General features: G+C 38.0%; 1 protein-coding gene across 1 annotated transcript; it reads right to left on the reverse strand.

Moving 5' to 3' along the window:
• Nucleotides 1–1468: 1468 nt before the first annotated feature.
• SLC38A2 (solute carrier family 38, member 2) lies at nucleotides 1469–13797 on the reverse strand (the record flags this gene model as incomplete). The annotated part of the gene is made up of 14 exons (XM_009696902.1): nucleotides 1469–1911; nucleotides 2641–2738; nucleotides 2856–3000; nucleotides 3747–3871; nucleotides 4258–4358; nucleotides 4457–4536; nucleotides 5320–5469; nucleotides 5599–5657; nucleotides 6690–6772; nucleotides 9844–9925; nucleotides 10127–10219; nucleotides 10317–10390; nucleotides 13476–13591; nucleotides 13716–13797. Coding segments are annotated over 14 exons (1387 nt in total), but the record flags the coding sequence as incomplete, so codon positions are not given.
• Between the last annotated feature and the right edge of the window lie 126 nt (nucleotides 13798–13923).

Consider the following 13923-nt stretch of genomic DNA (forward strand, 5'->3'; position numbering starts at 1 on the left):
GACTATCATTTAGATTTGTTCCCAATTAATTCTACAGGAGGCGGGGGGGCGGGGAGGGAATAAAAAAAGAGTCAAGTCAAGTCTCAGGCACTGTTTAATCAATGGATCACAGGCCTTTACTTGTTCCCTCTGACACAACGACCGAGTGGAACTTTGTAAATCAGGTTTCTAAAACATCATGTCAGATGAAGACAGTCGACCACGCTGCCATGATTATTTCATTAATAATCTCTATCTAGGCTTTTGTACCCAATATTGTTGCGTTTGAGAACCTCTTATAAGCCCAGTACGCTGTTATACAAGTGTTATTTCTCTTCAACCTGGGATCAGAATGAAAGAGTAAACATGCACTAGAAACAAAACAGCTAATCACAACCATACAGCACCTGTTCATCAGCTAGCTAGCTAGGGCTCATAAGAAACCTACCTATTTCGGAAGCAAACAAGTATGAGATGACTATCCAGCCTATGAGGTTATCTTTGATACTACTATACAGTATAAATTGGAAGAGGAATCCCAGTTGTGTATGTGAAGAGAGTTTGTACCAAGCATGAAATACTGGTGCAGTTATTGTGTGGATTTGACTCAGAACAGAATAGTCAAGTAATTCAAGATCCAATAAAGGATGAGTAATTTGAGAAATACTGTACAGTTTCTGAATATTATACAACTAGTAAACTACATTAGGACCTTTTTGTTTTCCTACAGAGTGTTTCCAAGATAGATTGGACAGAAAAAAACAAAAACCAACAAACATTGCTACAACTGACAATGGACCTTATTAATAAAGAGAACTCCAGGAAGGAGTTTTGTATTAATGGCATCAGATGCTCCAGGGCCATTCAGTTTCTATCTACAACAGGAAAAAAAACCCAGAAAAGCAAAAACCCCCAAACCCTGTTTTACTCAATTGCACTATTGAGTACCTCAAGAAGGGAAATGTCAACGCCATCTTTACGATTTCTAGATTAACTACATTTTTCTCAAACGTACCCATTCTAAAGGGTCATTTTTTTAAAGCTTGAAAATTTGGGTTTCCACACCATTTTTGGGACTAAGGTAACTGTAGTTACTTAAGTAAGCCGACAAATGATTTTCAGGATTATTTTCACTCCACTTCGAACTAAGTGAATTTTGTGGGAAGCATTTATAATCAGAGAATTTTGACTTGAATCGATTAATTTTCAGTTTTGGCCATTAGACGTATTTTTTAAAATAAAATTTCTTGTAATTATGCCTCTACAGAAAGGCAAACTAGATTTAATTTAGGACACCGATTAAATATTTTTATGAGCTCTTCTATGTTCTTCTTTCATTCTTTTTAGAAAAATGTTTCTTAAAGTCAAAATAGTGCTTTTGAGGTCCATACGAATTTTTGGTACAAAAAATAATAGTGTTTCTCTCTCTCTCTCTCATTGGTTATTTAAACACTTTGCTGTAAAGTAAAGAGATTTTTCTCACATCAAATGGTTCCATTAGGCACATTCAAGTAAATAACAAAATATCCAAGTAACAATGACGAAAGCCAAACATGGCTTGATAAAAGTCTACAGAGAGTTCCGTCCATTCTCTGGAATGGAATAAAGTTGTCACTTCCTTCAGCCAGACACTCACGTGGTTTGATGGCAATATCCACTTCCATCATGCAGAATAGTTTCTTAAAGACAGAGTTTGGGTATTCTACAATCAGAAGAACCATCAACAAAGAATCTGCATTTTAAAGGAAGCCGAATAGCTCATTTTCATTCTCAGTAGGTATCTGAGTGAACACTGGCATTTGAAGTGGAGTATTAGAGATTGAACCAGGACAGTTAATGGCCATCAGATGCAACATTCTGGGTCCAGTCTAGAATAATGAGCGTCATACACCCAGTCATCACAAGTATACCACTTAGAAAGAAGAATGCAGCCTGAAAAAAGAAAACACAGAAGAAGTATTTCAGATTCTGCTACTACACCCACAAAGTCATGCTCATTTATGGCACAAATGCCATTGCGCACGGAGGACAAAGTAAAAGAGACAAGAGATCACAATGAACAATAGGTATCTTTCTCACATGTGGGGTCCTTTTTCAAATAAAAAAAAAGTAAATTTATTTTCAGTACAGCAGACCTCACCCTCAACTGAGGGAAGTTAAGGTGGCTGCCAATACCAGTCAGGCTGTGCCACTGCGCTGACTTGATTCTGACTCGGGATGCCTAAGATTTAATTCCGAGTCAGTACGCCCAAGATCAGCAAGAACACTCAGGTCAGTCAAGATTGACCCAAAAGATGGGTGGAGGTCAGCTTTTATGAGGTAAATTATGTAAGTAAGTCTTGAAAGCAAATTTAAAGAACACAACTTTTTCAGCAAAGGTAGTGTATTGAAGTCTGGTTCTTATCAGCAACGGAATGACCCAACTATTGTTGAGACTGGGGGCTGGGGATGACACCGAAGTGAACTGGGCCTTGTGACGGTTGTCTCCTCAGTTCTGAGTACCTATGCAACTCCCATGGGTTAAGCCAGGTAACTTTAAATGCCAACTCATCAACTACCTTCACCAGGACTTCAAAATTCTTAAGTCGTTAAGAAGGAAACTGAAGTTCTTGCTCTGAATTAGTAAGCAAGTGTCACGATTACAGATTTGCCTATACATACCCCAATCTTCTGCACTGACTTCATTGGTTCCTTCTTCACTAATTTGATATAGAAGGCAGAAGGAAGTATAAAGATCAGCATGGCAGCCGCAGATGCGCCTGTATTGAAAAAGCATAGAAATAAATATTCATAAACCGGTAAATGTAATTTAAGTAGATCGGAACTATATTTTCTGAGATTTGAAAGACTACTTGAACTGACGTGAAAATGCTTACCGATGAATCCAAAGATGTCTCGAATAGTAGGGACAAAGATAACAAGCACATTGGTAAACGTCAAAAGAGCAACTGTAATGGAACAGTGACGCCACCATCTAAATTCCTTCCCTGCCCACAACAGCTGGGTAATGGAACTGCGGATCTTTTGAAGGGGGGGGCGGAGGGAAAAGAAGGGAAAAAAAAAAAAAAATGACATTAGTCTTCATTGTGGAAGTCAGTGACCATTACCTGAATTAGACCTTCCTTCTGAAAGTACTTTAACATAATTTTCCTGAACACTTCAGATTTTAATAGAAGTTGAAAGACATGAAAGTAATTTTTTTTTTTTTTTAAAAATATTGACGTCCTACACTTGAGAGGCAGATCTGTGTTTCTGGTCTGCTTCTCTTTTCAGTGATTTACATATTCAAAGCACAGCCAGTAATGCAGACAAACCAAGAAAAAACATCTGTCTTGAACAAAAATAAACGCCAGGGATTTTTGTAACATCTAAGGATGCTGCACAACAATATACACCTAAATGGCCAGAATTCACGTTCACAATGAACTTACAAAAACACACCGACTTTTGTAAACTAATAATACAACAGTGCAAGTACTTTTATAAAGGGGCAATCCGTTCCACCTCCCCAGTCAAACCATACCAGGAAAACAATATAACTGAACATATTTGCATCTACTGCTTTGTAAATGTTGCCTATTTATTTATTTGAATTAACAGTATAGAGATATTTCACCAGGTTTATTAGAATATATTTCTTTTTTCAGTTAAGAGAAAAATTCTATACGTTAATAAATGGGAGTTGCCAAATCAGTAAATGACTGCAGCAGGGCAGGTGATGAAAATAAAAAAAAATGGTAGCAAGATTAAAAAAACAAATGACTTACTGGGAAAATAACTACAGGCACAGTAAGGGTTACAGCCATAAGTACAGCGAGACGCACAATAAGAAGAAGAACATCAGCACCCAGATAAGCAGAGTAGGTATGAAGCAGTTCTGGTTCAACTTTTCCTATAAAGAAAAGAGTATTTTAATTAGATGTAGTTGACATACTTCTCTAACAACCGCTTCTGCTCTAAATCCTAAGCGAATTTTACAGTTACAGCAGTATGAATTGAAAGCCTCAACAGCTCCTGTAAGCACGTCTCCATTTTACATAGGATAACTTGGAGGCACTGAATCCATTTTAATCCAATTTTAATTCTGTGCCTTGGGCCTAATTCTACTACTGATCTCCTTTTGGGTGTGCACTTATAATAGCATTAAAAAAAATCACCCCCACAAACAGTGTATATTTAGAACCCATAGTAAATGCTTGCTTGTTCTAACTTAAAAATAACATTGTGGTTTCGCAGAACATAATTCATTTAAAGGAAAGCAGAGAAGGCAATATTCACCATAAAATGTCAGGTATCCAAAGAGAGCAGCCAATAAATACATGAGGAACATGGCAAAAAAAGATACGTAAGACACATTCATCATTCTTTTACGGCTTCGGCTGTAAGAAAGAGAAAAAGAATCATTGCAATGAGAACATACTGTCTTACACTACTTCTGCTTGTTTAGTGAAGTTACAGACACAGATCTAACATTTACCTTTTCAGTTCCTCATAGATAGGAAGAATTGCAGGATGGCAGACAAAAGAAAATGTTAGGATTGGGACAGCATAGACGGTCTGAAAAACAAAAATATCTTTCTTAAGTATCTCAACAGACATTAGAGATTTAGTTTTAAAAAATTCATCAATAGATTTTTCAGTTTTGACTTGGGCATCAGTTTAGTTTTTGATAAAGACTAGCTATTCTTTACAACTGAAACTCTGGCAAAAATTAAAACAAGTTCGTATTTTCTTAAACGCAGACCCTGAGGTACCAAATACTCTCACATCTCACTGAAGTCCTGCTGAGCTGAATGTATTTGCGTTCAGAGTGATGTTCTGCATCTCATAGGCTTAAGCCATTACAGCCTGACCTTGGTACTGGCTGTTACCCGTCCTTCGTCCCCATCTGCGGGGATTCACCACCTAACTGGGAACATTCATGACAGTCAAGACTTTGTGACTGGAACTTAAAAGTCTATTCCAAACCCTGGCATACATTTCCCATTTGCACGCTTTTACTATTTACTTCGTTTCCTTCTGCAATCTGTTTTTAAAAATATTTTACTAACTTACTTGAGAAAGCTTGAGAAATGCTGTGCTGAAGAATAAGAGATGGGTTTATTGCCACTCATCTCAGGTAGGCACCTCAAGCTTCTCTGGTTTCTGTGTATTTGGAGTATGGAAACACTCAGTTTGCATGAGGTAAACAGTGCCTAACTCTACCGGAACAGAAAGTCCCGGCACATCCCGAGTTTAGAACCAGGCAATTACTTGAAGGAAAAATGACCTAATTTATCTGCTATGTATTTAGTCTCTCTTAGTTATTTTCAACAGAGAGCCTGATTTTTAGTCAGTTACCTGCGAATTGAAGATGAAATATTTTGGCTTGCACATGTCATCACTTGTTATGTTTTCATCTACCAAAGGTGCCAGTGTCGCATTTACTAATGTCATGTTCATGATGTCACTGCTCATAGGACAAGGAATCTGAAACATCTTCCAAATTACCTAGAAATAAAGCCATGTATGTATTGTTACTTTGACTAATGCAATATATGAAACTTTCCAGAAACTGTGTTTAATTTGACTTCGAAATGTGGTTTTACAAGCACTGGAAGTCTACAAGATTATACTTACAACAATCAGAAAGAAGACCATGCAAAGTAAGGAAAAGCCGCTGGTATAGCCCAAATATCCTGTGTTCAAGAAAGATTAAAAAAAAAATCTAAGGTACAATAAACAGAAACACCATTCGAGTCATAACATTATGACAAAATATATTCTGTCTGTGATGTCTTTAGATTGCCATTTTCTTAGTGTTACGTAGAACAAGTTAATTATTCATTGACTTTCCGCTAATCTCAACCCAGATCTGAGAGTTCTCAAAGACATATTAGGGTCTGTACCTACAGTCAGTCTGTAATATTAAACTTTATAACTTCCAAAAAAATGCCTGTAACAGAAAACCCACACCAACAACTATGTGAACTTTTTATGATATACTAAGAATGATTATAGGATTCATTCTAATAGAATGCACTATGAGACAACTTAGCCTTTTTCCCTTCTGTTTTTATTGATTCACTTAATTTGTAGAAAGTAGTAACTTGAGAAAGTAATTCACATCGAGACTATCAGTTAGTAAGCTTCCACTACAGGGTTCTCTGAACAAACAGTGTGTTAACTGAATCATTCACATAAATCACTGAATTACAGCCATTTCAGATAAAGCATCTGGTACAAATATTCTGCTACTGTCTAGGATCTAAAATGAAAAAGGTGACTTCTATTCACATTGCAAAGCCTATTTTACCAACCAGGGCTAGCGTCTCTATTCTTTTGAGACTGCTGTAGAATAGCTAATAACACTATTAGCTAGTAACAGTATTATACTATTTCACTACTGACCAAAATAGGTCAAACTTTGTGGTAAGTACACAAACAGAAACTTACAGTTCAGCCTTGTTCTAAAGCTACCCTATCTATTGTCCTTTTGTTTTTCACAAACACATCCGTAACTTAGGATACCTGACTCGATCTTTTTTTTCCTCTTCAAAATTTTTTTTAAATAGACTGACAGCAATTACCTAAACACTGATTAGTCCCAAGAGACCAGTTTGTAGACTGCTGTTAACTCACATAGTACTTCAAGACTGAAACATCGTATCAACCCATTTCCCAACAGTATTTTCAATGCATTTTTATTTTGATTGTATTCTACTGCTTACCTAAATTTTTCAGTAAGGACAGAGGAAGAATGAGGATGACAGACACCAGCAGCACTAAATAGTCGCCGTTAAGATACCACTCTCTGTAGAAAAAAGGTAATATTTGTAAGTAAACAAAGTATTTAAAAATTACGACATTTGCAGTTTAGTCTTCACTCTTATCTTCTACAACATATGGCTTCTTAAAAAAAACGTAGTACCTGATGTCACACAGGATTAGCATTCAGCTTACTATACGGACCTAAAGCCCTACGATACCTTCTTATCTCACCCCAAACCTGCATTGTGCCTTTCCTTTAGTGTCCTTTTCTAAAATTAATATGCATCTGGAAGTCAGAAGACAGGAAAGTGAATGACTGGTCAGAAAAAAAGTCAGCTGGGATCACTCATGGAAAAAAAGTAATTCGCTTAAATGTTGGTTCCCAACTCTCCAGATGTATTAGAATCATCATGCAGGGCCCCAGCATGGGGGTGATCCACTTTTAATGGAAATAAAAGTCTGTTGGGTGCCCTGCGGGAGTTAAAGAAAAACAGGTGAGGGCTGGAGTTAAGGCAGTAGCTCAAGCCCACTGGCTGAAAAAACTCCAACAAGCACTGGGTGTCTCTTGGAGGCACGTTTAGTCCCTTTCAGAAGGGAAATTATGGTAAGAACCTCAGAAGCTTTTTTCCTTCAGATCATTTCTGCCATTTATTCCGTAAGAAGCAGCACCTATTTTTTCACAAAACATTTCTGAGTATTAGAAGATTAACATCTTCCTTTGAAATACAGAAACCCAAAGTTCGACCTGTGTAAATATAATGTAGTTTCACTGAACTAACAGAACAACTATCTTGAGTATTTAATCGTGGCAGGGTAACTGCTTTAATCGTCCATCCTACAGGATCATCCTACATGCTTTAAGCAATTAAAGTAACACTAAGCATTATTCCCAAATATTAATACTTTATATCCTGTTATGGTATCATCTAACAGTATTTATTTTAAAATGGACTGTATACTACTTAGGTAAACAAAGAAAAATTAATGACCTAATTGGAAATTTGTGCATTCAAACTCAATTGCTGAATTATAAGCCAGTATATGGTAGCGGAAATACCAAATACCTTTAACAGACTTGCTCAGGATTTATGTAGTAAATGCAAAGCCAATTTGGTCATCTCTTTCCCCAGTTTTATCTGGGATAACTAAATGTAAAGAATGTACTTTAGAAAGTTCAGATGTGTAGGACATTAATGTCATGGATCGTTTGTTGTCTTTTTTTTTTTTTTAAATATATTGGTCTTGTGGTACGTTTAAAAGAAACCACAGCACAGAGATTCCTAGCATTTAATACAGTCATAAGAATGTGCACTGCTACTGTGCATGCCCCACGCGGAGGCCATCAGGACTTTCAGCCCATGGACTTAAACAAGTTTTTCTGTGCTGAAGAGCAAAGAATTTAAAATACAGCTGACTATTTCAAAAAATTGCTAAATAAAGTTTAATAATGGAGCTAGTATTTGTACTATTGTCTCAGAATTCCAGAATATCTTCTACAGTAAGCGTTATTTTGGGACATTTAAACAGGTAAGTGCTTACATGTTAGGCACCAGGCTGCCAGAGTGGAATCCATGCCAATGGTAGCCACCCAGACTCCCCTAAGCAACGCATGGAGAGAGTCAGTTAAATGGGGTCCACAATTGCCAGAGAACTGAGAAAAGATTTACTTTAAATCAGAGTACAGCTACCTAGTACCAGCCAACAAGAAAACACTTAAGATACAAATCTCAATTTCTTCAGTTTTGTCTGCCAGATTTGCAGAGCAGCAGCTGTATCCAGCAAGATTCACAGCCTTTAACTTTCCCTCTTGAACTGCAACAGATTTTGAATTCTTCTCTGAAAATGGGACAGTTAAAAATACTTGCCTCCAAGCCCCCTCATAATACTGGCTACTCCAGGGACTTTAAGAAGTGGAAAATAAGGACTTGAATTCAGCCCAAGGAGGGAAATGAACCTTCCCAGCAAAGAATTTGTAAACATTACACTATTAAGTAAATGGGGTGGATGCATTCTTTAAGTACATTTAAAAAAAAAAAAAAAAAAAGGAAAAAAAAAATATGGCTAGCACTGTTGTCATGACAATATCCATCAGCAAGCTGTATGAACACCACCAAACGGCTTGAACCCCTTGGGGAACACAGGCAGAAAAATGCCTACCTTCTGAACTCAGGCTTAGGTGCAAGTTGGAGTCTTGAGCTGCTCAGCCCTCTCAAGACTGGGACACTTCAGGACAAGGCACAGAAGTACAACTCTGAAGAGTGAGATTTATAGCACTTAACTCTATCCATCTGAAGTCAGGCATCTTGTTTTAGATAGCTGTTTTTACACATCCTCTCAATACAGAGCGATAGGACAAACTGTTCTTTGGAGAGGCCCAAGACAGGCACCTATGCCAGGCGCGCTGAACCAACCACCACAGAGAATCGCCTTTCTCCACTGATGATACAAAGACCAGAGTAACGATGAGCTCAAAACTTAACTTTCTGACGGTACGGTTAGATAAAATGAACCCTACCCAAGGCACCCACTTTTAAAGTCAAGCAGGAAAGCCACTATGGAGTCAAGGTGCCTCCAGGGCTAAATGGCAATGCACCCACCATTTTAGTCTTGGGCATATAAACTCTGTTTCAGTGCAATGTTTAGTCCCCATGCCTTTTTGAGAACTGTTCCTTATGACATTCATTACATAACTGCACCTCAGTCTTGTATTTAATCACTTCCCATAATATTAACACTAGAAAACCAAAATAATCAGTCCAACCCAGTTGGAATGCAGTAAGAAGACAAAAACCAAACCAAACCAACCATAACCACATTTACCTTTCCTTATCAGGAGTATGTACTGACTGGTACATACATTAACACTTACCTGGTGTTCTTTAGAGAACAGCTTTCTGTGACATGATGCAATACCTGTATTTTTCTACCCTTTTCCCAGGACAGGCTGGATCTAAATGAAGTGGAGCACTCAGGGGAAGGGCAAACTTACTGTATCTCTGTCTGAGTAAGAAGCTACCCTATGGTGTACCGAACGTGGTCTTCATATAAAAATGTATATGGTCTCCGTATTTGTTTCTCCTAATAGTTTCTCTGATGAGGAGTTCTAACACCTACCCTGTGGTCTCTTCGATGTTCATAAATGTCTTGATGACCAATGGTAACTCATATTTCACTATGAAGAGGTAGCTTGACATAGCTGTAGGTGAATAACATCATAGATCATTACAAATATAGAATATGCCACAAGATGCAAGAATCACATAACATGTTTCATAACGTCACTTGAACACAAGCAGTTAATGAACACATGTTGTGTGAAAAAAAAAAAAAAGTCTCCAAGAATAAGTAGGGAACAATTACTATTGACAGTACAGACATTTTAAGATCTTGTCCTCACCTCCAATGTTCTGCATTGTAATTGATCCAGAAGCAGCAAGTTTTCCAGCCATACCAAATGCCTTCATTCCCAACTGTTCATACAATAAAGATCCTAAAAGAAAACAAAATAATCCATTGGAAGAGTGTGTTTTGCGAAGATATCCTATGAAGCAAGTACCGTATGTTTGTAAAATAGTAATTTGCCATACCTCCTTCATTGGCAGTCTTCAAAAGGAGATGCACGGAATACAAAGAAAATATTGAGACAAACAGCAGGAGTATCCTGGGGGGGGGGGAGAAACACGCAAATTTTTAATAGCCATAAATGACTTATTGTAACCTTATTAAATAAAGGCGGATCAAACATTAAAATTAATCACATTATCTGGGAAAAGCTTGTAGATTCTAAGGCCAGCCAAAAGCGTTCTGAAAACCCAATTAATGCCTAGTTTAGAAAGGATTTTAATACTAAAATGCATTTCAGAGACATATAGAGAAATGCTAGTGTAGGATTAAACAACGCTTATACTCAGTGTAAAGTGGCATAGCACCGACAAGCGTCAGGCCATTATAATTGACTACATTTGATATAAATAACTTAACGTATCAATGCGAATGGTTTTGTATCATTGTAAGAAACTGTATTTCCCCTGTCTCTCTATCCTTGTTCAACGGCATGTCATCCATCTATTGAACACTGAGTTGTGATGAACTGTAGCTAAAGTGAAGATTATCTCTTGGTCTTAAACAAATCAGCTTTTCAGCTTAAACCTGAGTTACGTCTTTTTTTATGTAAGGATGAAACTGCAAAAGCCTTAAAGAATTGACTGAAAATTCAGATGTATTGAGAGCTGTGTCTTCAAATGGAAATACGTATTTATTGTCGTAAAAAAACCCAAACACTTTCTTTGCTCAAAAGTAACTCTTTATGTGTGCTTACATAGGAATCACTAGCGGCTTGTTTATCTTCCCCACGGCTTTTACACGCAATATATATTACTTCCAGAAGCACATTTGCAACATCTAAAATTCGGATCTCTCAACAAGAAATCTCTCCCACAACACATGCACTTCCAGGAGTGGCACACTAGGGGGGACTTCTCAACTGCCGAAGAACACAGTGGAAAATTACAATGCATTCAAAAAACCCCCTGGCCTTTCTTATACCAATACAAGCACTCTGCTTTATAGGAAACCTAAGAATCAGCACATCTGCTCAAAAACGGCAAGCTCCATTTAGAGTTCCCAGAGTACTCTTTACATCTCATTTTGTGTCATTTTTTAACGTTGGCGAAATTAGTAAATGCAGCACAAAGAACTGGAAACAAGAACACCTGAGAAAAGCTTCACAGATCTGTACAAGGAACCCAGGAAACTCGTGTTACTGTGCCAATTCAACACCAACGCATGCACACAAATAAACCTCCGTATTTCTGACAGGTAGAGCTTAACCAGGATTTAATTCAGCCATCAACTAGAAAGCTCGCAGCGAGATGTGCAAGGCTTACATTTCATTAAAACAGCACAGATCTTGGACACCTCAACGGCCGTCTACAGTGTTGACAAGATCAGCCAGCAAACTCCTCTTGAAGCTCACCCGTTTCTGGCTTTCAGACCGTATCATTCATTTATTCAGCGCTGACACAAGTGACAAGTCACAGCACTGACACAAGTGACTCCTCAGAGCCTTCCAAGAATTTACTGCCTTAATCAACTGCACCTGGATCTGAATCTGTAACCTAGTTATTAAAGGATGGCTGTAATGCCCTCAGTGTCATCATAAATCCCCACTATCATCCGTGATTGCTTTCCTGCCTTGGAACTATACAAATTACACTAAGGTCTGAAAGGCGACAAGCTAGTTTATCTTTGAATCAGTACTAATGCAAATAGATCTGAATGCAGCACCTGGAAATGAATGGTAATGAAATGACCTCAGCACCCAATTGGTAAACTGACAGTTTTGAACGTTTTTTTCTTCAGAAAAAAGGACCCCTATTATATGCAAATCTGTTCAAATATCTAACCTTAAATTCAGAGTTGTTTCCCTCTCCTCAGAGATGTTTTAATGTACATTACACTCATTATCTTATACCTACTGCAGAACATCTTTAGAGCATGAAACTGACGTCTACAGAATTCATGCTGCCAAGTTGTTCATTCAGTTTAGCACCATCTAAGTGAAAGCCTTAGTAAAAAACTATCAAATCACCACATTAAAATAAAATCCTTTATATCAAAACTTTACACCCTGGTAGTTTCCTCAGGAAGCTTGGATGCCACTCTGATACACTGTGAAATATCTGGAAGTAAACCTGACCTACAGCTTTCCGGAAATCCGGCAACAGAGTGAGGCAAATTTTGAACTAAACGCTACTCTTCACTTGTTCTTCAACATTCAGCACACTTATCTATTTCCAGGGTAAAAATACAGAGTTCCTGTAAACGTATCCACGGATTCCCATTTGCACTCAGTCACTGATAGTGCACATTGTGTGAGCTGAACTGCCTCCAATACCTGAAAAACGTACTTTCCCAAGGCATTTAGAAGCACTGTAGATAATTGTTCCCTCACGCCATTTCCAATTACATCACAACACTCCTGCCTGATACCTGAAAGCTTCTGCCAACACAGACACACCAATAAAGATATGCTGGTTATTCCACATCCCTCCCTTGAAGGGAGACAGCAATTTTTATAGGTGTAGCTGAAACCAGTTCCCCGAACTGTGTAAAAGCACAGCCATAAAACCGATTTCTTTATCGGTGTATAGGCACAACTATGTCAGCTGAGGAAAAGGAGACTGTATCCCTCATTGGCAGGACTGGGTAACAGAAAATTGTTAAGAGCAGACACGGCCAGACTTGCAAGAGACAGATAAAATAACCCTCTTCCGTCTACATTTTTAACTTTCTACAGCCTGATCCTGTACTTTTTGTGCAATTACAACTTCTGCTAATTGAAAAGTTTCCATTGTCATTAATTTCCATCAGTGAACTCTGAAGGAAAAAGCTAATACTGACTTCAGTCTGTTATGCAGAACCTCTTTTTCCCACTTGGATAATGGAATTTTGAAGGGAAATATACCAGCTATTCATAGAGAAACTACAGCTAAGTAAAGGAAAATTCGCTGTAAAATGTTTTGTGGGGTGCAGAACTTGCAATGAACCTGTTTAGTTTTTGCAAGTCCTTCCGGCTGTATCACAATCTCTTAATTTAAAACAAGGCATAGATGCTAAAATGCAATTCGGCACCTACGGCAATGACTGGGTATTCTGTAAAGGGTATATTCCTGCACCAAGTATTTTTCCATTATTAATTGCACAACAGAACGGTGGGTTTTTTTGAAGAACCAAAAGATACTTACACAAAAAGAGCAATCCCAGTGTTAGCCATGGCATAGGAAAGACCAAGGATGCCACTACCCACAATAGCATTGCTCAGATTAAATACTGACATTCCAAAGGAAGTCGTACCCGGATGCTGAGAAAAGGGAGATAGGCAGTAATTAATAGAAAAATATTACTTATTTCAGAATTAAAACAAACATAAATTTGGCAAGACAGCGCCTTTTTTGTTTTTCGAAACGTCACTGCTATGTACTTACATACTGAGTTTCGTATTTCTTCTTTCCAAGATTGGAGTCGAGCAAGAAATTTTGGTTTTCTGGATCGATATCCGCATAGTGGCTGCAAAAACCATCGCACCGTTAGCGACCGCCACGGGCACCGTGCACATCCACCTCCCGCCAGAGCACTTCCAATCCACTTCCAAGGGGAACGCGACACCCGACAGAACCACCCAAAAAGAACCAC

Source organism: Cariama cristata, unplaced genomic scaffold, assembly GCF_000690535.1.
Source record: "Cariama cristata isolate BGI_N322 unplaced genomic scaffold, ASM69053v1 scaffold13750, whole genome shotgun sequence".
NCBI lineage: Eukaryota > Metazoa > Chordata > Aves > Cariamiformes > Cariamidae > Cariama > Cariama cristata.